This window comes from Oncorhynchus tshawytscha, linkage group LG31 (assembly GCF_018296145.1).
Source record: "Oncorhynchus tshawytscha isolate Ot180627B linkage group LG31, Otsh_v2.0, whole genome shotgun sequence".
Classification (NCBI taxonomy): domain Eukaryota; kingdom Metazoa; phylum Chordata; class Actinopteri; order Salmoniformes; family Salmonidae; genus Oncorhynchus; species Oncorhynchus tshawytscha.
The window spans coordinates 27070500-27097999 of NC_056459.1; the positions used below are offsets into that span (position 1 = coordinate 27070500).

General features: G+C 44.1%; 1 protein-coding gene across 1 annotated transcript in view; it reads right to left on the bottom strand.

Moving 5' to 3' along the window:
• LOC121841455 (adhesion G protein-coupled receptor B2-like) overlaps positions 1 to 27500 on the bottom strand; it is a 98080-nt gene that overhangs the window by 70444 nt on the left and 136 nt on the right. Inside the window, exon 1 of the mRNA XM_042309839.1 lies at positions 26760 to 27500. This exon is cut by the window's right edge and continues 136 nt beyond it. Within this exon, the coding sequence (XP_042165773.1) occupies positions 26760 to 27500 (741 nt within the window). The remainder of the gene's footprint in view (positions 1 to 26759) is intronic.

The window sequence follows — 27500 nt, forward strand, 5'->3', positions numbered from 1 at the left end:
TCTCTTCCATCCCTCTCTCTCTTCCATCCCTCTGTCTCCTCCATCCATCCCTCTCTCTCTTCCATCCCTCTCTCTCTTCCATCCCTCTCTCTCTTCCATCCCTCTCTTTCTTCCATCCCTCTGTCTCCTCCATCCATCCATCCCTCTCTCTATTCCATCCCTCTCTCTCTTCCATCCCTCTCTCTCTTCCATCCCTCTGTCTCCTCCATCCATCCCTCTCTCTCTTCCATCCCTCTCTCTCTGTCTCTCTTCTAGTCTTATCATCAGAGCAACTGTTCTACCCTGACAGATTATATGACACTGCACAGGATGTGAAGAATGACAACTTCCTAAATTAAACAGGCCTGTCTCAGACTTTCCTGGTCTACATCCCAATTATCTCTCCTTCCTCCCAAAGTGTTCACTTGATCACTTCCCTTCACCGATTTGAAAATAAATGAATGTCATTAGAAATATGATGGAAACTGGCTCTAGCCCATGACTCATATGCCAATGCTTTTCAATTTGAGGGAAGTAGTGAACAGGTGCACAGTTCAGGAGAAATGAGATATTATTGGGACACAACCATCTCTTATTGAATACTCTGTGTTGCTCCACGAAGAAACAGGGCACACACTATCAGGAATCCATTTTTATGTTGTTTCATTTTTCATGTATAAACTATTTTCTAATACACTGAACCGGTTCTATTTGATTGTTATTTCCTCTCCATCTGTTGTGCTTTCCGTCCACCTTGGCCTCAGGGCAGGACCCAGTGAGGGGGTCCCAACTACTATTGGACCAGATAATTACCTCTTTAGCATCAGACAGAGAGAGAGACACAGAGAGAGAGAGAGAGAGAGAGAGAGAGAGAGAGAGTAGAGAAAGAGAGAGAGAGTAGAGGAAGAGAGTAGAGAGAGGGAAAGAGAGATAGATAGAGAGTAGAGAGAGGGAAAGAGAGTAGAGAGAGGGAAAGAGAGTAGAGAGAGAAAGAGAGTAGAGAGAGAAAGAGAGTAGAGAGAGGGAAAGAGAGTAGAGAGAGGGAAAGAGGGTAGAGAGAGGGAAAGAGAGTAGAGAGAGGGAAAGAGAGTAGAGAGAGGGAAAGAGAGAGAGAAAGAGAGTAGAGAGAGAAAGAGAGTAGAGAGAGGGAAAGAGAGAGAAAGAGAGTAGAGAGAGGGAAAGAGAGTAGAGAGAGGGAAAGAGAGTAGAGAGAGGGAAAGAGAGAGAGAAAGAGAGTAGAGAGAGGGAAAGAGAGTAGAGAGAGGGAAAGAGAGTAGAGAGAGAGAAGCAACGCCCTGCTCAAGAAGCAACCAGGGTCAACACCCTGCTGAAGAAAAACCAGGGTCAATGCCCTGCTCAAGAAGAACCTTGTCAACGCCCTGCTCAAGAAGCAACCAGGGTCAACGCCCTGCTCAAGAAGAACCATGGTCAACGCCCTGCTCAAGAAGCAACCAGGGTCAACGCCCTGCTCAAGAAGAACCAGGGTCAACGCCCTGCTCAAGAAGCAACCAGGGTCAACGCCCTGCTCAAGAAGAACCAGGGTCAACGCCCTGTTCAAGAAACAACCAGGGTCAACGCCCTGCTCAAGAAGAACCAGGGTCAACGCCCTGCTCAAGAAGAACCAGGGTCAACGCCCTGCTCAAGAAGAACCAGGGTCAACGCCCTGCTCAAGAAGAACCAGGGTCAACGCCCTGCTCAAGAAGAACCAGGGTCAACGCCCTGCTCAAGAAGAACCAGGGTCAACGCCCTGCTCAAGAAGAACCAGGGTCAACGCCCTGCTCAAGAAGAACCAGGGTCAACGCCCTGCTCAAGAAGAACCAGGGTCAACGCCCTGCTCAAGAAGAACCAGGGTCAACGCCCTGTTCAAGAAACAACCAGGGTCAACGCCCTGCTCAAGAAGAACCAGGGTCAACGCCCTGCTCAAGAAGAAGAACCAGGGTCAACGCCCTGAAGAACCAGGGTCAACGCCCTGCTCAAGAAGAACCAGGGTCAATGCCCTGCTCAAGAAGAACCAGGGTCAACGCCCTGCTCAAGAAGAACCAGGGTCAACGCCCTGCTCAAGAAGAACCAGGGTCAACGCCCTGCTCAAGAAGAACCAGGGTCAACGCCCTGCTCAATAAGAACCAGGGTCAACGCCCTGCTCAAGAAGAACCAGGGTCAGCAATACAGCAATGCAAAAAACAAAAGACTTCAGGACAACATAAATCATAACAGCCAACTGAATATGTTTGAGTGCATGTCTGGCACTATTTACATGTGTGTGTCCGTGTATGTGCACATGTGTGCATTTGAATGAGAGTGTGTGTACAGTGTATTGCATGTATACAAACATCTACACAGGATCAGCTTCAGGCAAACCGGCATTAACTGTAAGTGCTGTTATTGTGAAGTGGAGATGTCTAGCAGCAACAACAGCTCAGCCGTAAAGTGGTACATTACACAAGCTCACAGAATGGGACCGCCGCATGCTGAAGGGCCAGGCGTAAAAATCGTCTGCCCTCGGTTTCAACGCTCACTACAGAGTTCCAAACTGTCTCTGGAAGCAATGTCAGCACAAGACCTGTTCGTCGGGAGCTTCATGAAATGTTAATGTGCAGACAGAGAGAGGCCTATATTCATCAGTTAGTTATGGTGCAGACAGAGAGACTCCCTACAAGGCCTATATACATCAGTTAGTTACGTTGCAGACAGAGAGACTCCCTACAAGGCCTATATTCATCAGTTAGTTACAGTGCAGACAGAGAGACTCCCTACAAGGCCTATATTCATCAGTTAGTTACGTTGCAGACAGAGAGACTCCCTACAAGGCCTATATTCATCAGTTAGTTACAGTGCAGACAGAGAGACTCCCTACAAGGCCTATATTCATCAGTTAGTTACGTTGCAGACAGAGAGACTCCCTACAAGGCCTATATTCATCAGTTAGTTACGGTGCAGACAGAGAGACTCCCTACAAGGCCTATATTCATCAGTTAGTTTATTTCATTATTTGTTTCACCTTTATTTAACCAGGTAGGCCAGTTGAGAACAAGTTCTCACTTACAACTGGCCAAGATAAAGCAAAGCAGTGCGACAAAAGCAAAAACACGGAGTTACCCATAAACAAATGTACAGTCAATAACACAAAATAAAATAAAAATTGAAAAATCTATGTACAGTGTGTGCAAATGTAGAAGAGTAGGGAGGTAGGCAATAAATAGGCCCTAGTGGCGAAAATAATTACAATTTAGCAATAATACCGGAGTGATAGATGTGCAGATGATGATGTGCAAGTAGAGATACTGGGGTGCAAAAGAGCAAGAGGATAAGTAACAATATGGGGATGAGGTAGTTGCGTGGCTATTTACAGATGGGCTGTGTACAGGTGCAGTGATCAGTAAGCTGCTCTGACAGCTGATGCTTAAAGTTAGAGAGAGAGATATAAGACTCCAGCTTCAGAGATTTTTGCAATTCATTCCAGTCATTGGCAGCAGCAGAGAACTTGAAGCAAAGGCAGCCGAAGGAAGTGTTGGCATTGGGGATGACCAGTGCAATAAACCTGCTGGAGCACGTAGTACAGGTGGGTGTTGCTATGGTGACCAGTGAGCTGAGATAAGGCAGGGCTTTACCTAGCAAATACTTATAGATGACCTGGAGCCAGTGGGTTTGGTGACGGATTTGTAGTGAGGGCCAGCCAACGAGAGCATACAGGTTGTAGTGGTGGGTAGTATATGGGGCTTTGGTGATAAAATGGATGTTACTGTGATAGACTACATCCAGTTTGCTGAGTAGAGTGTTGGAGACTATTTTGTAAATGACATCGCCGAAGTCAAGGATCAGTAGGATAGTCAGTTTTACGAGGGTATGTTTGGCGAAATAGGAAGCTGATTCTAGATTCAATTTTTGATTGGAGATGCTTAATGTGAGTCTGGAAGGAGAGTTTAACCAGACACCTAGGTATTTGTAGTTGTCCACATATTCTAGGTCAGAACCGTCCAGAGTAGTGATGCTAGTCGGGCGGGAGGGTGCGGGCAGCAATCTGTGCGGGCAGCAAAGCAGTTGGAGGCCACGGAAGGAGTGTTGTACGGCGTTGAAGCTCATTTGGAGATTTGTTAGCACGGTGTCCAACGAAGGGCTAGATGTATAAATAATGGTGTCGTCTGCGTAGATGTGGATTATAGAATAACCAGCAGAAAGAGCGACATCATTGATATATACAGAAAAAAGAGTCAGCCCAAGAATTTAACCCATAGAGACTGCCAGAAGTCCGGACAACAGGCCCTCTGATTTGCCACACCGAATTATATCTGAGAAGTAGTTGGTGAACCAGGCGAGGCAGTCATTTGAGAATCCAAGGCTATTGAGTCTGCCGATAAGAATGCGGTGATTGAAGGAGTCAAAAGCCTTGGCCAGGTCGATGAAGACGGCTGCAAAGTACTGTCTTTTATCAATGGCGGTTATGATATCGTTTAGGACCTTGATCGTGGCTGAGGTGCAACCATGACCAGCTCGGAAACCAGATTGCATAGTGGAGAAGGTATGGTGGTATTTGAAATGGTCGGTGATCTGTTTATACGCCAGCAGTATACCACCCTACATACTACTCCTGGTTTACTTCTGAAGCTAAGCAGGGTTGGTCCTGGTCAGTCCCTGGATGGGAGACCAGATGCTGTTGGAAGTGGTGTTGGAGGGCCAGTAGGAGGACTCTTTCCTCTGATCTAAAAAATATCCCAATCCCCCAGGGCAGTGATTGGGGACACTGCCCTGTGTAGTGTGCCGTCTTTCAAATGGGATGTTAAATGGGCGTCCTGACTCTCTGAGGTCATTTAAGATCCCATGGCACTTACTGTAAGAGTAGGGATGTTAACCCTGGTGTCCTGGCTAAATTCCCAATCTGGCTCTCAAACCATCATGGTCACCTAATAATCCCCAGTTTACAATTGGCTCATTCACCACCCTCCTCTCCCCTGTAACCCAGGTCATTGCTGTTAATGAGAATGTGTTCTCAGTCAATTTACCTGGTTAAAAATTACTTGGCTTTTGAAGATTTTAGAAAGGCAGGAGGATGAATATAGGTCTATAACAGTTTGGGTCTAGAGTGTCCCCCCTTGAAGCGAGGGATGACCCAGGCAGCTTTACAATCTTTGGGGATCTCAGACGATACGAAAGAGAGGTTGAATAGGCTAGTAATAGGGGTTGCAAAAATGTTGATACATCATTTTAGAAAGAGAGGGTCCAGATTGTCTAGCCCAGCTGATTTGTAGGGATCCAGATTTTGCAGTTCTTTCAGAACATCAGCGTTGTTTGGATTTGGGTGAAGGAGAAGCGGGGGGACGTTGGACAAGTTGCTGCAAGGGGTGCTGAGATGTTGGTAAGGCAGCCAGCTGGAAAGCATGGCCATCCGTGGAAAAATGCTTATTGACATTATCGATTATCGTGGATTTATCAGTGGTGACAGTGTTCCCTATCCTCAGTGCAGTGGGCAGCTGGGAGGAGGTGCTCTTATTCTCCATGGGCTTTACAGTGTCACAAAACTTTTTGGAATTAGTGCTAAGGGAAGCAAATTTCTGTTTTAAAAAGCTGGCCTTAGCTTTACTAACTGACTGAGTATATTGGTTACTGACTTCCCTGAAAGTTGCATATCGCGTGGGCTATTCGTTGCTAATGCAGAACGCCACAGGATGTTTTGTGCTGGTCAAGGGCAGTCAGGTCTGCGGTGAACCAAGGGCTATATCTGTTCTTAGTTCTACATTATTTGAATGGGGCATGCTTATTTAAGATGGAGAGGAAAGCACTTTTGAAGAGCAACCAGGCATCCTCTACTGACGGGACGAGGTCAATATCCTTCCAGGATACCCGGGCCAAGTCAATTAGAGAGGCCTGCTCGCTGAAGTGTTTTAGGGAGTTTTTAATTGTGATGAGGGGTGGTCGTTTGACCACGTACCCATTACGCACACAGGCAATGAGGCAGTGATTGCTGAGATCCTGGTTGAAGACAGCAGAGGTGTATTTAGAGGGAAAGTTGGTCAGGATGATATCTAAGAGGGTGCCCATGGTTAAGGATTTAGGGTTGTACCTCGTAGGTTCCTTGATAAGTTCTGTGAGATTGAGGGCATCAATCTTAGATTGTAGAACGGCCGGGGTGTTAAGTCACCTAACACAACGAACTCTGAAGATAGATGGGGGGCGATCAATTCAAATATTATGTCCAGGGCACATATGGCGGCTGAGTGGGGTCTGTAACAAGCGGCAACGGTGAGAAACTTGTTTCTGGAAAGGTGGATTTTTAAAAGTAGAAGCTCGAATTGTTTGGGCACAGACCTGGATAGCATGACAGAAGGCTATCTCTGCAGTAGATTGCAACTCCGCCCCCTTTGGCAGTTCTATCTTGTTGGAAAAATGTATAGTTAGGGCTGGGAATGCCAGGCTTTTTAGTGGCCTTCCAGAGCCACAATTCAGACACGGCAGAGTGTGCTAAACCAGTGAATAAAAAAAAAATAGGGAGGAGGCTTCTAATGTTAACATGCATGAAACCAATGCTTTTACGGTTACAGAAGTCAACAAATGAGAGTGCCTGGGGAATGGGAGTGATGCTGGGGGCTACAGGGCCTGGGTTAACCTCCACATCACCAGAGGAACAAAGGAGGAGTAGGATAAGAGTACGGCTAAAGGCAATCAGAACTGGTCGTCTAATGTGTTCAGAACAGCGAGTAAACGGAACAGGTTTCTGAGCGCGGAAGAATAGATTCAAGGCATAATGTACAGACAAGGGAATGGTAGGATGTGAGTACAGCGGAGGTAAGCCTATGCATTGAGTGACGATGAGAGAGGTTTTCTCTCGAGAGGCACGATTTAAGCCAGGTGCGGTCACCGCATTTGTAGGGGAAGATAAGGGCTAGCTAAGGCATATTGAGCGGGGCTCGAGGCTCTACAGTGAAATAAAACAAAAATTACTAACCAAAACAGCAATAGAAAAGGCATATTGACATTAGGGAGAGGCATGTTTAGTCGAGTGATCATAGGGTGCAGTGAGTAGCTAGGCGAGCTGGAGGCACGTCGACTCAGACAGCTAGCAAGCCGGGGCTAGCAGCGGGCTAGCAGATGGGCGTCAGGGGGACATCGCAAGGGTAGAGCTTGTTGAAACCCCCTTAGAAGGTTACGTCGGCAGACCAGTTGTGATGGATCGGCGGGGCTCCGTGTCGGCAGCAAAGGGTCCAGGCCAATTGGCAAAAGAGGTATTGAAGCCCAGGAATAATCTGATGGATTTCTTTGGGTAGCCGGGAGATGGGCCTAGCTCGAGGCTAGCTCCATGCTAACTGGTGCTTGCTTCGGGACAGAAACCCCCCCGGACGGTTAGGTCGGTAGACCAGTCATGATGTCATGACCAATCTTAGAGAAGGCTGTTGCTCAGCAACTCACTGCCTTCCTGAAGACAAACAATGTATACGAAATGCTTCAGTCTGGTTTTAGACCCCATCATAGGACTGAGACGGCACTTGTGAAGGTGGTAAATGACATTTTAATTGCATCGGACCGAGGCTCTGCATCTGTCCTCGTGCTCCTAGACCTTAGTGCTGCTTTTGATACCATCGATCACCACATTCTTTTGGAGAGATTGGAAACCCAAATTGGTCTACATGGACATGTTCTGGCCTGGTTTAGATCTTATCTGTCGGAAAGATATCAGTTTGTCTCTGTGAATGGTTTGTCCTCTGACAAATCAACTGTACATTTCGGTGTTCCTCAAGGTTCCGTTTTAGGACCACTATTGTTTTCACTATATATTTTACCTCTTGGGGATGTTATTCGAAAACATAATGTAAACTTTCACTGCTATGCGGATGACACACAGCTGTACATTTCAATGAAACATGGTGAAGCCCCAAAATTGCCCTCGCTAGAAGCATGTGTTTCAGACATAAGGAAGTGGATGGCTGCAAACTTTCTACTATTAAACTCGGACAAAACAGAGATGCTTGTTCTAGGTCCCAAGAAACAAAGAGATCTTCTGTTGAATCTGACAATTAATCTTAATGGTTGTACTGTCACGTTCTGACCTTTATTTCCTTTGTTTTGTATTTACTTAGTATGGTCAGGGCGTGAGTTGGGTGGGCAGTCTATGTTTGTTTTTCTATAATTTGGTTATTTCTATGTTTCGGCCTAGTATGGTTCTCAATCAGAGGCAGGTGTCATTAGTTGTCTCTGATTGAGAATCATACTTAGGTAGCCTGGGTTGCACTGTTTGTTTGTGGGTGATTGTCTATGTTGTAGCTTCACGGTTGTCATTTGTTTATTGTTTTGTATACAGTGTCAGTATTTTCTTTATTAAAGATTTACCATGGACACTTACCACGCCGCATATTGGTCCTCTGATCCGTTTCGCCTCTCCTCTTCAGATGAAGAGGAGGAAATCCGTGACATGTACAGTCGTCTCAAATAAAACTGTGAAGGACCTCGGCGTTACTCTGGACCCTGATCTCTCTTTTGAAGAACATATCAAGACCATTTCGAGGACAGCTTTTTTCCATCTACGTAACATTGCAAAAATCAGAAACTTTCTGTCCAAAAATGATGCAGAAAAATTAATCCATGCTTTTGTCACTTCTAGGTTAGACTACTGCAATGCTCTATTTTCCGGCTACCCGGATAAAGCACTAAATAAACTTCAGTTAGTGCTAAATACGGCTGCTAGAATCCTGACTAGAACCAAAAAATTTGATCATATTACTCCAGTGCTAGCCTCTCTACACTGGCTTCCTGTCAAAGCAAGGGCTGATTTCAAGGTTTTACTGCTAACCTACAAAGCATTACATGGGCTTGCTCCTACCTATCTCTCTGATTTGATCCTGCCGTACATACCTACACGTACGCTAGGGTCACAAGACGCAGGCCTCCTAATTGTCCCTAGAATTTCTAAGCAAACAGCTGGAGGCAGGGCTTTTTCCTATAGAGCTCCATTTTTATGGAAAGGTCTGCCTACCCATGTCAGAGACGCAAACTCGGTCTCAACCTTTAAGTCTTTACCGAAGACTCATCTCTTCAGTGGGTCATATGATTGAGTGTTGTCTGGCCCAGGAGTGGGAAGGTGAACGGAAAGGCTCTGGAGCAACGAACCGCCCTTGCTGTCTCTGCCTGGCCGGTTCCCCTCTTTCCACTGGGATTCTCTGCCTCTAACCCTATTACAGGGGCTGAGTCACTGGCTTGCTGGGGCTCTCTCATGCCGTCCCTGGAGGGGGTGCGTCACCTGAGTGGGTTGATTCACTGTTGTGGTCATCCTGTCTGGGTTGGCGCCCCCCTTGGCTTGTGCCGTGGCGGAGATCTTTGTGGGCTATACTCAGCCTTGTCTCAGGATGGTAAGTTGGTGGTTGAAGATATCCCTCTAGTGGTGTGGGGGCTGTGCTTTGGCAAAGTGGGTGGGGTTATATCCTTCCTGTTTGGCCCTGTCCGGGGTGTCTTCGGATGGGGCCACAGTGTCTCCTGACCCCTCCTGTCTCAGCCTCCAGTATTTATGCTGCAGTAGTTTATGTGTCGGGGGCTGGGGTCAGTTTGTTATATCTGGAGTACTTCTCCTGTCCTATTCCGTGTCCTGTGTGAATCTAAGTGTGCGTTCTCTAATTCTCTCCTTCTCTCTTTCTTTCTCTCTCTCGGAGGACCTGAGCCCTAGGACCATGCCCCAGGACTACCTGACATGATGACTCCTTGCTGTCCCCAGTCCACCTGGCCATGCTGCTGTTCCAGTTTCAACTGACCTGAGCCCTAGGACCATGCCCCAGGACTACCTGACATGATGACTCCTTGCAGTCCCCAGTCCACCTGGCCATGCTGCTGCTCCAGTTTCAACTTCCACCTGACTGTGCTGCTGCTCCTGTTTCAACTGTTCTGCATTATTATTATTCGACCATGCTGGTCATTTATGAACATTTGAACATCTTGGCCATGTTCTGTTATAATCTCCACCCAGCACAGCCAGAAGAGGACTGGCCACCCCACATAGCCTGGTTCCTCTCTAGGTTTCTTCCTAGGTTTTGGCCTTTCTAGGGAGTTTTTCCTAGCCACCGTGCTTCTACACCTGCATTGCTTGCTGTTTGGGGTTTTAGGCTGGGTTTCTGTACAGCACTTTGAGATATCAGCTGATGTACGAAGGGCTATATAAATAAATTTGATTTGATTTGATTTTGATTTGATCGGTGGGGCTCCGTGTTGGCAGGAAAAGGTCCAGGCCAATTGGCAAAAGCGGTAATTGAAGCCCAGGAATTGCTTGATGGATCTCTTCGGCTAGCCGGGAAATGGGCCTAGTTCGAGGCTAGCTCCAGGCTAACTGGTGCTTGCTTTGTGACAGAGACGTTAGCCAGGAGTAGCCACTCGGAAGCAGCTAGCTAGCTTGCGATGATCTGGATTAAAGGTTCAGAGCTTGCGGTAGGAATCCTGAATGTGGTAGAGAAAAGCAGTCCGACATGCTCTGGGTTTGATATTGCGCTGTGCAGGCTGGCAGGAGTTGACCGGGCTGAGGCTGGCAGATGTCTGAGTTAATGGTGATGACCGCTAGCAGTGGCTAACTGAGTACTTGCTAGTAGCTAGCAAGCTAGCCAGCTTCTGAATTTGGGTTCCAGTTCTAATGTGTAAAAAATAGCAGATCCATACTACATTGGGTGAGGCGGGTTGACGGAGAGGATGTTCAGTCCGTAGTTTGAAAATGAGATTAAAATGTTTTAAATACATACGAAATATATACAAGACAATCAAACCAGACATCCAACTGCTACGCCATCTTGGAATGAACTTCTTAAGGATAGGGGGCGGTATTTCCCCTTTGGATGAATTGCGTGCTCATAGTGCACTGCATAAAAATCTGTCCTAAATTGCTAATATATGCATATTATTATTATTATTGGATAGAAAACACTCTGAAGCTTCTAAAACCGTTTGAATTATGTCTGTGAGTATAACAGAACTCACAGGGCAGGCAATCTTCCAAACTAGTTTTGGAATCCTGAAAGTTGGGGCAACTTTGACGTCATCGCCCCCTCCCCTCCCAACAAGTTATGGATCTGGAAACACTTCCTATGTCTTCCACTAGATGTCCTCATTCAGTAGAACGTTGAATGGTGCATATGCTGTGAACTTTGACCTAATGGGGTGAGAAATCGTAAGTGTCGCAAAGATTATCATGTGCGTGAAAGGCGCGCTTGGGAAGAGTGCTTCCTTTGTTCCAATCAGCCTCAGACGAACATGGATGTCCCGGTTGGAATGCCATTAGTTTTGTACGTTTATAACATCCTGAAGATTGATTCTGCACTTAGTTTGACCAGTTTCGTCGACCTGTAATATGTAATTTGGAAGTTTTGATGCGCAATTATTCTGGACCAGAAGTCAGTTTTTGGGCATTTGAGCTGAAAGTGTTAGCAGATGCTACTACATGGACACTAGAATTGAACATTATGAAACAAAACAATGTATTGTTGAAGTAGGACTCCTTTCACTACATTCTGATCGAAGACCATCAAAGGTAAGGGAATATTTATGTTGTAATTTTGTATTTCAGTTGACTCCAACATAGCGGAGAAATATTGTTACGTCTGAGCGCCGTCTCAGATTATTGCATGGTAAACTAATTCCGTAACGTTAAAAAAAAATGTGACACAGCGGTTGCATTAAGAACCAGTGTATCTTTCTAGTTATATGTAGAACATGTATCTTTAGTCAAAGTTTATGATGAGTATTTCTGTTATCTGGCGTAGCTTTCTCTAATTTCTCCGGACATTTTGGGGGAATTTTCTGAACATGGCGTCAATGTAAACCGAGATTTATGGATATAAAATGCATATTATCGAACAAAACATAAATGTACTGTGTAACATGTCATATTACTGTCATCTGATGAAGATTTTCAAAAGGTTAGTGAATGATTTTTCTTTTAATCCTGCGTTTGTGATTGTATCTTTTGTTCGACAAAATGGCTGCATATTGTCTGTGTTTTTGTGGTGGTTTAACACAAATATGTGCTATGTTTTCGCCGTAAAACATTTAAAAAATCTGACATGCTGGGGAGATGAACAAGGTCTTTATCTTTCATTTGAGGTATTGGACTTGTTAATGTGTGGAGGTTAAATATTTTGAAGAATATTTTTGCATTCCCTGCGCCACCGTTTCAGCTGAACGGGGGGGGGGTGGAGTTCCCTGAGGGGAACGCCTTACTTCAACAGGAGCAGACAGAGGCCTACATTCATCAATTAGTCTTAGTGCAGACAGAGACTCACCCTACTAGGCCTATATTCATCAGTGTGCATGTGTGTGTGTGTGTGTGTGTGTGTGTGTGTGTGTGTGTGTGTGTGTGTGTGTGTGTGTGTGTGTGTGTGTGTGTGTGTGTGTGTGTGTGTGTGTGTGTGTGTGTGTGTGTGTGTGTGTGTGTGTGTGTGTGTGTGTGTGTGTGCGTGTGTGTGCGTGTGTGTGTGTGTTTGCACGGGCGTGAGAGTGAGCGTGGGGGAACGTTTGGAAGAGGGAGAGAGAGATGTCAGAGAGAATAATTTTACTTACTCTCTTCCATCAGTTCACTGACGTGCCTGTGTGTTGGAAAAACATGCCAATTATCTTCTACTCACTTCAACTAAAGACTTTAAAATAGCAATCCACCTCGAGCTGAACAACCAAATGTTTTTACTTTGATATGTTACATGCATCTGAGACTGAGAAAAATAAAATACATTTTTATTCAAATCAAATTTTATTGGTCATACATATGTTTAGCAGATGTTATTGTGGGTGTAGCGAAATGCTTGTACTTCCAGCTCCGACAGTGCAATAATATCTAACAAGTAATATCTAACAATTACACAACATATACCCAATACACACAAATCTAGTAAAGGACTGGAATTAAGAATATACAAATATATACACAAGCAATTTCAGAGCGACATAGAATAAGATACAGTAGAACACCATAGGATACAGTATATACATATGAGATGGGTAATGCAAGATATGTAGACATTATTAAAGTGACTAGTGTTCCATTTATTAAAGTGGCCAGTGAGTTCAAGTCTATGTACAGTATATACGCAGCAGCCTATATGTGCTAGTGATGGCTGTTTAACAGTCTGATGGCCTTGAGATAGATGCTGTTTTTCAGTCTCTCGGTCCCTGCTTTGATGCACCTGTACTGACCTCGCCTTCTGAATGATAGCGTGGTGAACAGGCAGTGGCTCTGGTGGTTGTTGTCCTTCATGATCTTCTTGGCCTTTTCCCCCGGTGATGTGTTGTGCAGACTGCACCACCCTCTGGAGAGCCCCGTGGTTGCAGGCGGTGCGGTTGCCACACCAAGCGATGATACAGCCCGACATGATTCTCTCGATTGTGCATCTGTAAAAGTTTCTGAGGGTTTTAGGTGGCAAGCCAAATTTATTCAGCCTCCTGAGGTTGAAGTGGTGCTGTTGTGACTTCTTTAGCACACTGTCTGTGTGAGTTGACCATTTCAGTTTGTCAGTGATGTGTATGCCGAGGAACTTGAAGCTTTCCACCTTCTCGACAGTGGTCCCGTAGATGTGGATATGGGGGTGCTCCCTCTGCTGTTTCCTGAAGTCCATGATCACCTCCTTTGTTTCGTTGACGTTGAGTGAGAGGTTATTTTCCCGGAACCATACTCCCAGAGCCCTCACCTCTTCCCTGTAGGCTCTCTCGTCATTGTTGGTAATCAAGCCTACTACTGTTGTGTTTTCTGCAAATTTGATTGAGTTGGCGACGTGCTTGGCCACGCAGTTTTGGGTGAACAGGGAGTACCGGAGGGGATTGTGCACGCACCCATTGCGGGGCCCCAGTGTTGAGAATCAGCGAAGTGCAAGTGTTGTTTCCTACCTTTACCAGTTGGGGGTGGCCTGTCAGGAAGTCCAGGATCCAGTTGCACAGGGCGGGGTTCAGTCCCAGGGCCTCAAGCTTAAGGATGAGCTTGGAAGGTACTATGGTGTTGAATGCTGAGCTATAGTCAATGAACAGCATTCTTACATATGTATTCCTCTTGTCTAGATGGGATAGGGCAGTGTGCAGTGTGACGGTGATTGCATCGTCTGTGGATCTGTGGATCTGTTGGGGCGGTAAGCAAATTGAAGTGGGTCTAGGTTGTCAGGTAAGGTAGAGGTGATACAATCCTTGACTAGCCTCTCAACGCATTTAATGATGACAGAAGTGAGTGCTACAGTGCGATAGTTCAGTTACCTTTGTCTTCTTGGATACAGGAACAATTGTGGCCATCTTGGAGCATGTGGAGACAGCAGACTGGCATAGGAAGAGATTGAATATGTCCGTAAACACACCAGCTAGTTGGTCTGCGCATGCTCTGAGGATGTGGCTAGCGATGCCGTCTGGGCCAGCAACCTTGTGAGGGTTAACATGCTTAAATGTCTTACTCACATCGGCCACAGAGAAGGAGAGCCCACAGTCCTTGATAACGGGCCACGTCGGTGGCACTGTGTTAACCCCTAAGCGGGCAAAGAAGGTGTTTAGTTTGTCTGAAAGCAAGATGTCGGTGTACGTGACGTGGACGGTTTTCCTTTTGGAATCCGTGATTGTCTGTAGACCCTGCCACATACGTTTCGTGTCGGAGCCGTTGAATTGTGACTCCACTTTGTCTCTATACTGACGGTTTGCCTGTTTGATTGTCTTGCGGAAGGAAATAGAGTGTGTGTGTGTGTGTGTGTGTGTGTGCTCATACATATTTTGTCACAGTCTTCTTTCAGGTTAATGAATGACAGGGGAATACTTTGATCTGATTTTCAAAAACACTGCACTCAGACAAGTACATGCTGAAGGCCATTTAATTAGTCACCTCCTACTAACATGACCTTATGTGTGTGTGTGTGTGTGTGTGTGTGTGTGTGTGTGTGTGTGTGTGTGTGTGTGTGTGTGTGTGTGTGTGTGTGTGTGTGTGTGTGTGTTCATGCTCCACAATGTCTGTTTCTCGAAATGTTACATTTCAAAGTTAAGAGTTAAGGATTGGTACAGTGTTAAAACCCCCCAAAAATGTAAACGAGTGTCTACCACTGAGATTTAACACTGGGATTGAACATGTGACTCTCTCCAAATACCCATACTAGTGTACTACATAGTTTTAAACTGCATACTATGTACTCATCGTCGCATGCTATTTAACACATACCATTTAGTGAGAAGGTATTCCAAGGACACAATGCAGTAGGGGCTCCGGACTTGCTGAGTAGTTGGATTTTTCCAAATTCAACAGACATGCATCACATTATCCAACCTGATAATAGCACATTTTCAAATCAATGAATTTCTCTAAACTCTGAATCTAATAGGAATGGAGTTATAGGTTTACTCAGGCTGGTTATAGGTTTACTCAGGCTGGTTATAGGTTTACTCGGGCTGGTTATAGGTTTACTCAGGCTGGTTATAGGTTTACTCAGGCTGGTTATAGGCCTACTCAGGCTGGTTATAGGTTTACTCAGGCTGGTTATAGGTTTACTCAGGCTGGTTATAGGCCTACTCAGGCTGGTTATAGGTTTACTCAGGCTGGTTATAGGTTTACTCAGGCTGGTTATAGGTTTACTCAGGCTGGTTATAGGTTTACTCAGGCTGGTTATAGGTTTACTCAGGCTGGTTATAGGTTTACTCAGGCTGGTTATAGGTTTACTCAGGCTGGTTATAGGTTTACTCAGGCTGGTTATAGGCCTACTCAGGCTGGTTCTAGGCTTACTCAGGCTGGTTATAGGCCTACTCAGGCTGGTTATAGGCTTACTCAGGCTGGTTATAGGCTTACTCAGGCTGGTTATAGGCTTACTCAGGCTGGTTATAGGCTTACTCAGGCTGGTTATAGGCCTACTCAGGCTGGTTATAGGCTTACTCAGGCTGGTTATAGGCTTACTCAGGCTGGTTATAGGCTTACTCAGGCTGGTTATAGGCCTACTCAGGCTGGTTCTAGACCTACTCAGGCTGGTTATAGACAGACTATCACATTGGATCTATACCGCAGTAGACCATGTAGCCCATATATCCTATTTAAAAAGGACTGAAAACAGAAACAGATCATTTAATTCCCTTAGTGAAACCTAAGTGCTGTAACATTTACAAATTGAATCATCCAAATACACACACCACTATCTTTCAAATGTTCTAATTAAAAGGCTATAAAACAGAAAAATGTGGACAGTCAGGAGCATCGCAAGTTCAGAACCATTGGACAGCAACATAATAAACTAAAGCCCTGATCATTGGGAACGAGATCAGAATGACTGCTAAGGCTTGATCACTAAATTAAATAATTAAATCGGTAGCCACGCCTACAAAACTAAAACAATCCATATGTTCAAATCAAAAGGCATGATTAAATTGTCATCAATAAAGCAGCCACATCCCAAGTCCCCGGTGCCGGCACATTCACAAATCAAAAGGCATGATTAAATTGTCATCAATAAAGCAGCCACATCCCAAGTCCCCGGTGCCGGCACATTCACAAATCAAAAGGCATGATTAAATTGTCATCAATAAAGCAGCCACATCCCAAGTCCCCGGTGCCGGCACATTCACAAATCAAAAGGCATGATTAAATTGTCATCAATAAAGCAGCCACATCCCAAGTCCCCGGTGCCGGCACATTCACAAATCAAAAGGCATGATTAAATTGTCATCAATAAAGCAGCCACATCCCAAGTCCCCGGTGCCGGCACATTCACAAATCAAAATGGTTTAGTATTTAGTTTAAAACCTCTGAACAAGGTCAAGAAAACAAGAAACAATTTTCAATGAGAAAACACTTGAACCAAAAAATTCTTAGACTACATTTGAACACCACCGCAGAAGCTTCGCTATTCGGCATCTTCCCAATTAAGTAGCCTAGCTTGGTTGTTTGGCTAGCCTACTTGAAGAGAAGTAGGGCCTATCACTAGCAGCCAACCTTTTCCAATGCATTGTGGGAAAAGTGTGCATCGAATTCTACTAGACGAAAAGCTGAAATTAGTATAACATGCTTGTATTTAAACCACACATGTACTCAATTTTAAATAATTCACATAACAAAAACCTTATATTTGGGACACTATACCTATTTTGCCAATTGGCCCAGACCGTTTAACTACACGGAGACCAGCTGATCCATCACGACTGGTCTGCCGACCTAACCGCACGAGGGGGCTACAACAGACTTCTGCCGTCGCGACATCCCTCTAAGGCCCTTCTACGAGCCTGCTAACCCCGGCCCGCTAGCTGTCTGAATCGCCGTGTCTCCAGCTCGCCCAGCTACTCACTGGACCCCTATGATCACTTGGCTACGCATGCCTTTCCCTAATGTCAATATTCCTTGTTCATTGCTGTTTTGGTTAGTGATTGTTGCCTTATTTCACTGTAGAGCTTCTAGCCCTGCTCAATATGCCTTAGCTACGTAACCCTTTAGTTCCACCTCCTACACATGCGGTGACCTCACCTGGTTTAAATAATGTTTCTCGAGACAATATCTCTCTCATCGTCACTCAATGCATAGGTTTACCTTCACTGTATTCACATCCTACCATACCCTTTTCTGTACATTATGCCTTGAATCTATTCTTCTGTGACCAGAAACCTGCTCCTTTTACTCTCTGTTCTGAAAGCACTAGACAACCAGTTATTTTAGCCTTTAGCCATACTCTCATCCTACTCCTCCTCTGTTCCTCTGATGATGTGGAGGTTAACCCAGGCTCTGCAGCCCCCAGCATGACTCCCATTCCCCAGGCGCTCTCATTTGTTGACATCTGTAACCGTAAAAGCATTGGTTTTATGCATGTTAACATTAGAAGCCCCCTCCCTAAGTTTGTTTTATTCAATGCTTTAGCACACTCTGCCATGTCTGAATCCTGGCTCTGGAAGGCCACCAAAGAGCCTGAAATTTCCATCCTTAACTATAACATTTTACGACAAGATATACCTGCCAAAGGGGGCGAAGTTGCAAACTACTGGAGAAATAGCCTGCAGAGTTCTGTCATACTATCCAGGTCTGTGCCCAAACAATTTGAGCTTCTACTTTTAAAAATCCACCTTTCCAGAAACAAGTCTCTCACCATTGCCGCTTGCTATAGACCAACCTCTGCCCCCAGCTGTGCCCTGGACATAATATGTGAATTGATTGCCCCCCATCTATATTCAGAGCTTGTGCTGTTAGGTGACCTAAACTGGGACATGCTTAAAAAAGCATGCCCCATTCAAAAAATGTAGAACTAGGAACAGATATAGCCCTTGGTTCACTTCAGATCTTACTGCCCTTGACCAGCACAAAAACATCATGTGACTTACTGCAATAGCATCGAATAGCCCCCGTGATATGCAATTTTTCAGGGAAGTTTGGAACCAACATACACAGGAGGTTAGGAAAGCTAAGGCTAGCTTTTTCAAACAGAAATTTGCATCCTGTAGCACAATCTCTAAAAAGTTCTGGGACACTGTAAAGTCCATGGAGAATAAGAACTCCTCCTCCCAGCTTCCCACTGCACTGAGGCTAGGAAACACTGTGACCACCGATAAATCCGCGATAAGCATTTTTCTACGGCTGGCCATGCTTTCCACCTGGCTACCCTCTACCCCGGTCAACAGCCCTGTACCACCCACAGCAACTTGCCCCAGCCTCCCCTTTCTCCTTCACCCAAATCCAGATAGCTGATGTTCTGAAAGAGCTGCAAAATCTGGACCCCTACAAATCATCTGGGCTGACCCTTAGCTAATTTAACCACATGACCCATACGCCCATCTGCCACCCCTACCCACAACACCCTAGCAAAACCCAAGCCTACTTGATTGTAATTCTGCTTTCGTAGCAAAATCAGAAGTAGTTAGGTAACATTTATAAATAAGATGTTTTATTTACATAATAATGCTTTTGTGAGATATTTCTCATTAGAATGTCTTCTTTTGGATAGTACTGTTGGCAGTTGCATTTTCCTCTCTCTTCTCCAGGGAAAAAGTCACTTGGGGCCCAGAGAGGGGAGAGGTCAGGATTGTCTTCATATGTGAGGGGATGATTGAGGGGGAACCAATTATCTCTTGGCTCCACAATGTCTGTGTGCTAGTCACTCCCTACTTTTCCCATTTGGGGGAAGAGTATGGCAGTGTCTGGAACCATTGTATGTGCCCTCTGATGTTGCCCTTATCTTGACCTAGAGGCTCACTCTCCTCTGTGAGCTTGTCCAGGTGGGGGGGTTGTATTTGAGATGGGAATATCTAGAATTGACAATTGATATATGCCATTGGATGAGGTAATGTTTTGGTACTATGTTGATCCAAGAACGAGATAAGAACTTTGTTTAGGAGACCAAACTGAACGATAATGTATAGCTAATGCTGTCTGGCTATGGGATACTCCTCTCTCATGTAAAATTCTTCCTTTGTGCAGTTTTCCTAAGACTTGTGGTTCGTCATTGTGAGTTGGGAAGGGTGGATCTTTGCTATTAAAGATCTCAGTTGCCATTTTGCCAGGACTCTCAAAATTAATTTATAGACGCTGAATTGATCTGAGAGTCAAAGGGCTATGGTGAAGCTCATATTATGAAAAGATGGAGTTTAAAGTATAACTCTGACTTGTGTGTCGTTTGTAAACTCTCCTTTCACTTAGTAATACAGGAAATTACCACGACACTGCTCACTGTTGCCCCTAATGGCCAGTTTTTAAGGCATTTCCAAATGTCCTCAGGACATGGAGAGATGTCCAATTTCGAAGTCAACCCTGAGTGATCTTGATGGTACTGTATGTGTGCATGCATGCGCAGGTGTGTGTGTGTGTGTGTGTGTGTGTCAGATCACAAACAATCAACCACTCAAGGGGCCTTGCATGAGCGAACAAGGAGATTGGTACTGAGGTTGATAGTTTGCTGATCTGTTTGCTTGTATTATTCATCGACCACATGTCCTCCCCTTTATGTCCTAGTCACTTAGCAGATGCTCTTATCCAGAGCGACTTACAGTTAGTGCATTCATCTTAAGATAACTAGGTTGGACTACCACATATCCCAGTCATAGTACGTACATTTTTCCTCAATAAAGTCAGAGCTAGTGAGGGGGAAAGTCAAGTGTGTGTGTGTGTGTGTGTGTGGGGGGATTAAAATAATCTTTGAATAGGTAAGCTTTCACACACACACATCCAATGTCATCCTTATCTGGATAGCTATGCCCCATGCCATTTCAACTGAAGGAAGAAGTTATCATAGTACTGAGTCCTCATCCTAACAAATGCACTGCACCTTGTGAAACATTTTATATCCTAAGACAGGGTTTCCCAACCCTCTCCTCGGGGCCCCTCGATTATTTGCTGACTAATTTAATCAGGTATGCCAGTTTAAAACAAAAATGTGAAACATCTTGGGGGGTCAGAGGAGAGGGTTGGGAAACCTTGTCTTTAGATCAGATCTGACGAAAATGGTATGTGTAAATCAAAGCAACACAGTGAATGCAAGCTGGTGATAAGGGCAACCAGGTTGCTCAAGACAAGGGCCTAGAATTTTATTTTTGGTCCACTAGCCACTGTTGCAGGTAGATTTAAAAATATACCAGCCAGTCAGATTTTTACAAGAAAAAAAAAATTAAATAAATAAAAGACCAACAAAATACAAAAAAACAGATGAGCATGCTTTGTAATGTTTCTAAAACAATACATGTATTACTAATAAGAACTAATGTGGTATATTGTTTCATTTCATTTCATTTTTAGGTGACCGTAGTCGTTTAACCAAAATATCACAGAGAGAGAAAAATATCACCAGTGACTTTAAGGGCACGAGGTTACCGTGGTGACGTGACTAGAGTGATGCTTGTGACTTTGAGATTGAGAGTCTGACTAGTAGAAGCGTTGTCTGCTTTCCCCTAGCAGTTGAAACTCAAACACAGAACAACAACCTAGCTTGTGAACAAAACATTGTTAACTTTTTATGGCTGCAGGGGCAGTATTGAGTAGCTTGGATGAAAAGGTGCCCATTGTAAACGGCCAGAACCTCAGTCTCAGTTGCTTATATAAGCATATTATTAATAGTATTGGATAGAAAACACTCTGAAGTTTCTAAAACTGTTTGAATTATGTCTAACAGAACTCATATTGCAGGCAAAAACCTGAGAAATTCCACTTCCTGTTTGTATTTTTTCTGGGGGTGGCAGATTTATAACCAAACTCTCATTGAAATTACAGCGAGATATGGATGAGTTTTCACGTCCTACACCTTCCACTAGATGTCAACAGTCAATAGAACTTTGTCTGATGACTCTAATGTGAAGGGGGGTCAAATGACACAGGAACGTCACCACTGCCACGAGTTGACAATGCTTTCACCGTGCGCGTTCACAGGGGAAGGACCTGCGATCCACCGCTCATTTGAAGTCATTCTAATTCTCCGGTTGGAACGTTATTCAAGATATATGTAAACAACATTCTAAAGATTGATTCAGTACATCGTTTGACATGTTTCTACTGACTGTTATGGAACTTTTGGACATTTCGTCACGTTATAGTGGACGCGCTTTGTGACTTTGGAATTGTTTACCAAACGCGCTAACCAAAGTAGACATTTTCAAACAAATCAAGCATTTCTTGTGGACCTGGGATTCCTAGGACTGCATTCTGATGAAGTTCATCAAAGGTAAGGAAACATTTATCATGTGTTTTCTGGTTTCTGTTGACTCCAATATGTGGCTAATTTGGCTACTGTTCTGAGCTCCGTCTCAGTTTATTGCATGGGTTTCTTTTTCCGTAATCTTTTTAAAAAATCTGACACAGCGGTTGCATTAAGGAGAGGTATATCTATAATTCCTTGTGTATAACTTGTATTATCATCTACATTTATGATGAGTATTTCTGTTGAAATGATGTGGCTATGCAAAATCACTTGATGTTTTTGGAACTAGTGAATCTAATACGCCAATATAAACTCCAATTTTTTATATAAATATGAACTTTATCAAACAAACCATGCATGTATTGTGCAACATGAAGTCCTATGAGTATATTTCTGCTTTTTGTGAATGCTATATTTTGCTGGAAAATGGCTGTGCTTATTGTGGTTTGGTGGAGACCTAACATAATCGTTTGTATTGCTTTCGCTGAAAAGCCTATTTGAAATCGGACACTTTGGTGAGATTAACAACAAGATTAACTTTAAAATGATATAAAACACATGTATGTTTTAGGAATTGTAATTATGAGATACTCTGTGGTTTGAATTTGGCGCCCTCTATTTTCACTGGTAGTTGTCATATAGATCCAGGTTAGCGGGATTGCAGCCATAACAAGTTTTAATAGCCAAGAAACAGGGACAAAGTCTCACTTCAGTGGATTTTAGTTTCAAGTAAATTATCCAACATTTCTTCCTGTTTGTAGTTTCTAAAATGGATTATTTCACTCAGCTCTTCACGTGCGCTCAGCCCCCAGCAGTGTTACAGTGCAAGGTGGGATAGGCTATAGGATCTACTGATAGGCTCTATTAGGCTATAGGATCTACTGATAGGCTCTATTAGGCTATAGGATCTACTGATAGGCTCTATTAGGCTATAGGATCTACTGATAGGCTCTATTAGGCTATAGGATCTACTGATAGGCTCTATTAGGCTATATGATCTACTGATAGGCTCTATTAGGCTATAGGATCTACTGATAGGCTCTATTAGGCTATAGGATCTACTGATAGGCTCTATTAGGCTATAGGATCTACTGATAGGCTCTATTAGGCTATAGGATCTACTGATAGGCTCTATTAGGCTATAGGATCTACTGATAGGCTCTATTAGGCTATAGGATCTACTGATAGGCTCTATTAGGCTATAGGATCTACTGATAGGCTCTATTAGGCTATAGGATCTACTGATAGACACTTCAGAATTAATGCCTAAACTTAACCATGTAGTTGTTTTTGTTTTAACCCTCTCCCAAACCTTAACCCTTAACTTAACTATTTGGAATGAATGCAGGAGTGGCTGCATAAAGGAGGAGCAGCAGGAACCCAGAGTGTCCAAGACATCTAGAAATGTAATGTTTGAATGAACTTAGAAATTTGACGTTTTGAGAAACATGGATACATGTCAGAATCTGAAGTTAAATTGGTCAAACCGTGAGATCTTGTTGGATAAGGGTGCTCAAAAATACGATGCCAATGACTTTCTATTTAAACTTTGAACGGTGAGCCGCTGAAGAAAACCTGAAATAACCTTCTATCTGGCCTGTTCATCCATTCTTATAGCTTCTAAAATGGTTTGAATTGACATCCGGTATCGATGTATCTTGTTGAAGTTTTGCCTACACAAAGGTAGTGTGATGCAAACAACTCTCAAGGTCTGTCCACTTAAAGTGAAACATTCATATCTCAGTACATGGATCCACAAGCATATACACACTCTTAAACACAACACTCACAAACATATATACACACACATTGTCACACATGTACACACAATTGTGATTGTAATTCTTCACGTTTTACTGGTGAAATGTCCAAACTGCATCTCCATGCCAATCATTTGAATGATACATGGGAATATGCATTTAGATCTTCTTGACTTACTGTTTTGTGAGTGAATTAGAGCAGGTGGTGTTAACAAACTATTAGCCTTGTATTTTGTTTCAATGAAAGAATACATCCTGCCTAGTGGCGCTCTCTGTTTGACAGATTAGATTATTTTTGGGACAATTCAGCTTCAGATAACCATCCTAAAATCTCATTAGGAATGAGGAGTTGTTTTTGGTGGAACAGTAAGGTTATAGGCCTACTATGCTATGGTGTTATATTCTGTTCTGTTACATAAAATTATGTGATCTTGCAAGACATTGATTCAGCTTTGATCTAATTTTACTAGATGAGCACCATTGTGAGAAGTCAAAATCTTATATTTAATAATAATAATATGTTATTTGTATTACAATTAGGAGTAGGCAACAGATCTTATTGATATTACATTTTAAGCAATTGGAGCGCTCGTCGTGGTGCTGAAAGGACAGCGCCAGGATTGCGCAATGATGTTAAAGAAGTTAAACCAACTTGTTGTGCTGATGGACAGCTGAAGGACAACTCTGCCATTCGGCCAGTTCAAACAACAATAGTATAGCCTAATAGGGCTAAGACTACGTGGTATAGCTATTTGTAAGCTATAGCCTAGTACAAATACAAATACATATAGCTTAATATCATTGCACTGTTTGAGAGGAAAGCTTTATTGTGTCACAACGGCCGTGACTGGGAGTCCCATAGGGCGGTGCACAATTGGCCCATCGTCATTCGGGTTAGAGGAGGGTTTGGCCAGGAGTTGCTTTACTTGGCTCATCGCTCTCTAGCAACTATAACGTTCCCAAAGTAAACATGCTATTTTGTCAGGACAAGATGCACGAATATGCATATAATTGACCGCTTACGATAGAAAACACTCTAAAGTTTCCAAAACTGTAAAAATATTGTCTGTGAGTATAACAGAACTGATAAAACAGGCGAAAGCCTGACAAAAATCCAATCAGGAAGGGACTCTTATTTAGAAAGCTCTGCGTTTCTATGCGTCCCTATTGAGCAGTGAATGAGATATCAACCAGATTCCTTTTTCTATGGCTTCCCTAATGTTTCTAGTGTCACAAAACATAGTTTCAGGCATTTATTTTGAAAAATGAGCCTGAACGTCAACATTGCGTCAGTGATCAGTTGGAGTCTCTCAGAGTGTTTTGTGCATAAAAGACAAATGCGGCCATTCTCAACAATCCCAGAACAATCCCCACTAGAATCCCCATACTTTAATGAAGCCAGCTTCTCCATCCTGGAGAGGGGAACACACACACACACACGTATGTAAGTAATTAGGCCACTCTGGGATTGTTGAGAAAGAAACCAACCAGTCAATGGATAAAGGATTACAGACAGAAAAACATTAGAAACATTCTGAAAATATCATTTCCAGTGGCTTTATGTAAAATCTCATCTTTTACTGTCTTGATCTCCAGAAAATTGCCTGTAATTTCAGACTAATTTCTCTCTCTCTCTCTCTCTCTCTCTCTCTCTCTCTCTGTCCCCCTCTCTCTCCCCCTCTCCATCTGTCTCTCTCTCTCTCTCTGTCCCCCTCTCTCTCCCCCTCTCTCTCTGTCTCTCTCTCTGTCTCTCTCTCTCTCTCTCTCTCTCTCTCTCTCTCTCTCTCTGTCCCCTCTCTCTCTCTCTCCCTCTCTCTCTCTCTCTCTGTCCCCCTCTCTCTCTCCCCTCTCCATCTCTCTCTCTCTCTCTCTCTCTCTGTCCCCCTCTCTCTCACCTCTCTCTCTCCCTCTCTCTCTCTCTGTCCCCCTCTCTCTCCCTCTCTCTCTCTCTCTCTCCATCTCTCTCTCTCTGTCCCCCTCTCTCTCTGTCCCCCCTCTCTCTCTCTCTCTCTGTCCCCCTCTCTCCCCCCTCTCTCTCTCTCTCCATCCTCTCTCTCTCTCTCCCTCTCTCTCTCTCTCTCTCTCTCTCTCTCTCCATCTCTCTCTCTCTCTCTGTGTGCTGATTAGATAATTAACTCTATCTGTCCCATTGATCCCATGTTGCCTGATAGGTAACATCACCTCCAAGGCTGAGGGCGGAGCTGTGTGTGTGTGTGTGTTTGTGTGCCCGTGTGTGTCTGTTCTCTGACAAGGAGGATTTGTAATATCTGATTAGAATATTGGATTCTTGTTAGGACAGATCAGTCAAGGTGGCCCACAATCAGCCTTGCAGTACAGAAAACAGTGCTGCCTCTGAAAAATAAAGCATTACGGTTCATGATCTTTGCGCATGTATGTGACTGATCACCTCTTTGTAGGCACGTTCTTTGTGCCTGTGTGTTTACAACCTTCCTTAACACACTCAGTAGGGCTGGGATATGCCAGGGGCCTCACAATAGCTACGATATGTATTGCAATTCTCAAGACTCTATATGTATTGCGATTCGATTCCGTGATTTTATTGCGAGGGACAAGACAGTGCCTTGAGCAAGTCATCAAAACAAAGTGGTTCCCTATTTAAAAAGATAAACTGGAGTTTTGGTGCAGGTACAGCCAACAAAAAATAATATTGTGATATTGTCAAAACGATATGGTAATATATATCGTCAAAATAATATCCAGAGATGTAATTGTATGGATTTTTCCCCCATCACTACCACTCAGCATGTACATTCATCTCTGTTTATCTGTTGATGTAAACCCCACTTGTCCTGCTTTAGTTGTTTGTTTCAGAGAAAACATTCTAATACTGCATGAGCAGATGCACAGCTCTCACTCTCTAAGAGGCTGTTCCATAGATATACAGTAACAACTGAGAAGCTACTCCACAAATCGACATATGGATGAATAAGTAAAGAAACACGCAGGCAGGCAGGCAGGCAGGCAGGCACATACCAAACAGCGATTGATCAGTGAGTCCACGTACACAGCCTCACCAGCAGCCCTGCCCCTCTAATAAAATATACATCAAAAAGAATTAACTTCTGATACATATTTACACAAGTCTTTTGATAAGTCATGTTAGGGCCCCTTTTAAAGCCAATAAGAGAAATACAAGCTTGATCAAGCAGTAATACAAGTCCATGACCCTTTGGAGTGGAATCAAAGGACACTCCGGCCAAACAAAATTCAACCCTCAGAATATATCCTATTAAGTTACTAAATAATTCCTTTGGAAGAAAATGATAATTTGCTGATGAAGATGCATAGCAGACAACAACAACTCAATATTAGAAAACCAATATCAGCATCCTTTCAAATAAAACACACTTTAACAGTTTTCACAACTTTTAACTAGACCAGACAACCAATGAGAGCAATCTGCTTGACTGACAGATTGTAAACAGAACCAAAGTGAATGAAGCCTCACCGTGTCTGACGTCCCTGGGCGCTATGGCGATGGCATTGTTATGGTGCAGCTCTGTGACGCAGCAATTCTCAGGTAACAACGATCCGTTGCTATGGGGCGTTGCCGGGAGAAGGGGTACAGGCTGAGCCATGACCACATTGTTGTTAGGACACACACAACCAGTCTGCGTAACTCTGCAACCGTCGCCGTCGGCAACATCAGCTTCTCCATGACGACCATTGCGTAGGCACTCCTCGAACCATCGGCAGAGTACTCCACAGGTGAACTGACTGGAGTTCTCGTTGTTGATTAGCAAAACCTCGACCAGCCGGAGTTCTAGTGTTTCCTTGGTTACCGGCGGTTCATCGGCTGTCGGTAGTCTCGATAGGCACAGCTGCACAAAGTTCTTGTCGAACTGCAAAAATGAATAAGGTCCCTCTGATTCTAATTGCCTGCCGCAAAGGTCTATCACTTCCTGGTCTTGAGGTGGCGTCTCTAGATCCAGCGGACAGCTCTGATTGGCTAGATGATGGTCGAGGGGGAGGAGCATGGGGTAGTGTGATTGACAGATAGAGGGATGGCGGGTGAATCGGAGATAGAGGGAGTACTTTGTGGGATCTGGGTTTTCCAACGACCAGGAACAGCCCAGCACCTGCGACGGGAACAGCTCTCTCAGAGAGAAAGAGCCATACAGTACCCCGGCTACCAGGCTGGAGCATGGGGAGGGGAGGCTGCCCCCCTCTACCTCCCCGGGAGAGACGC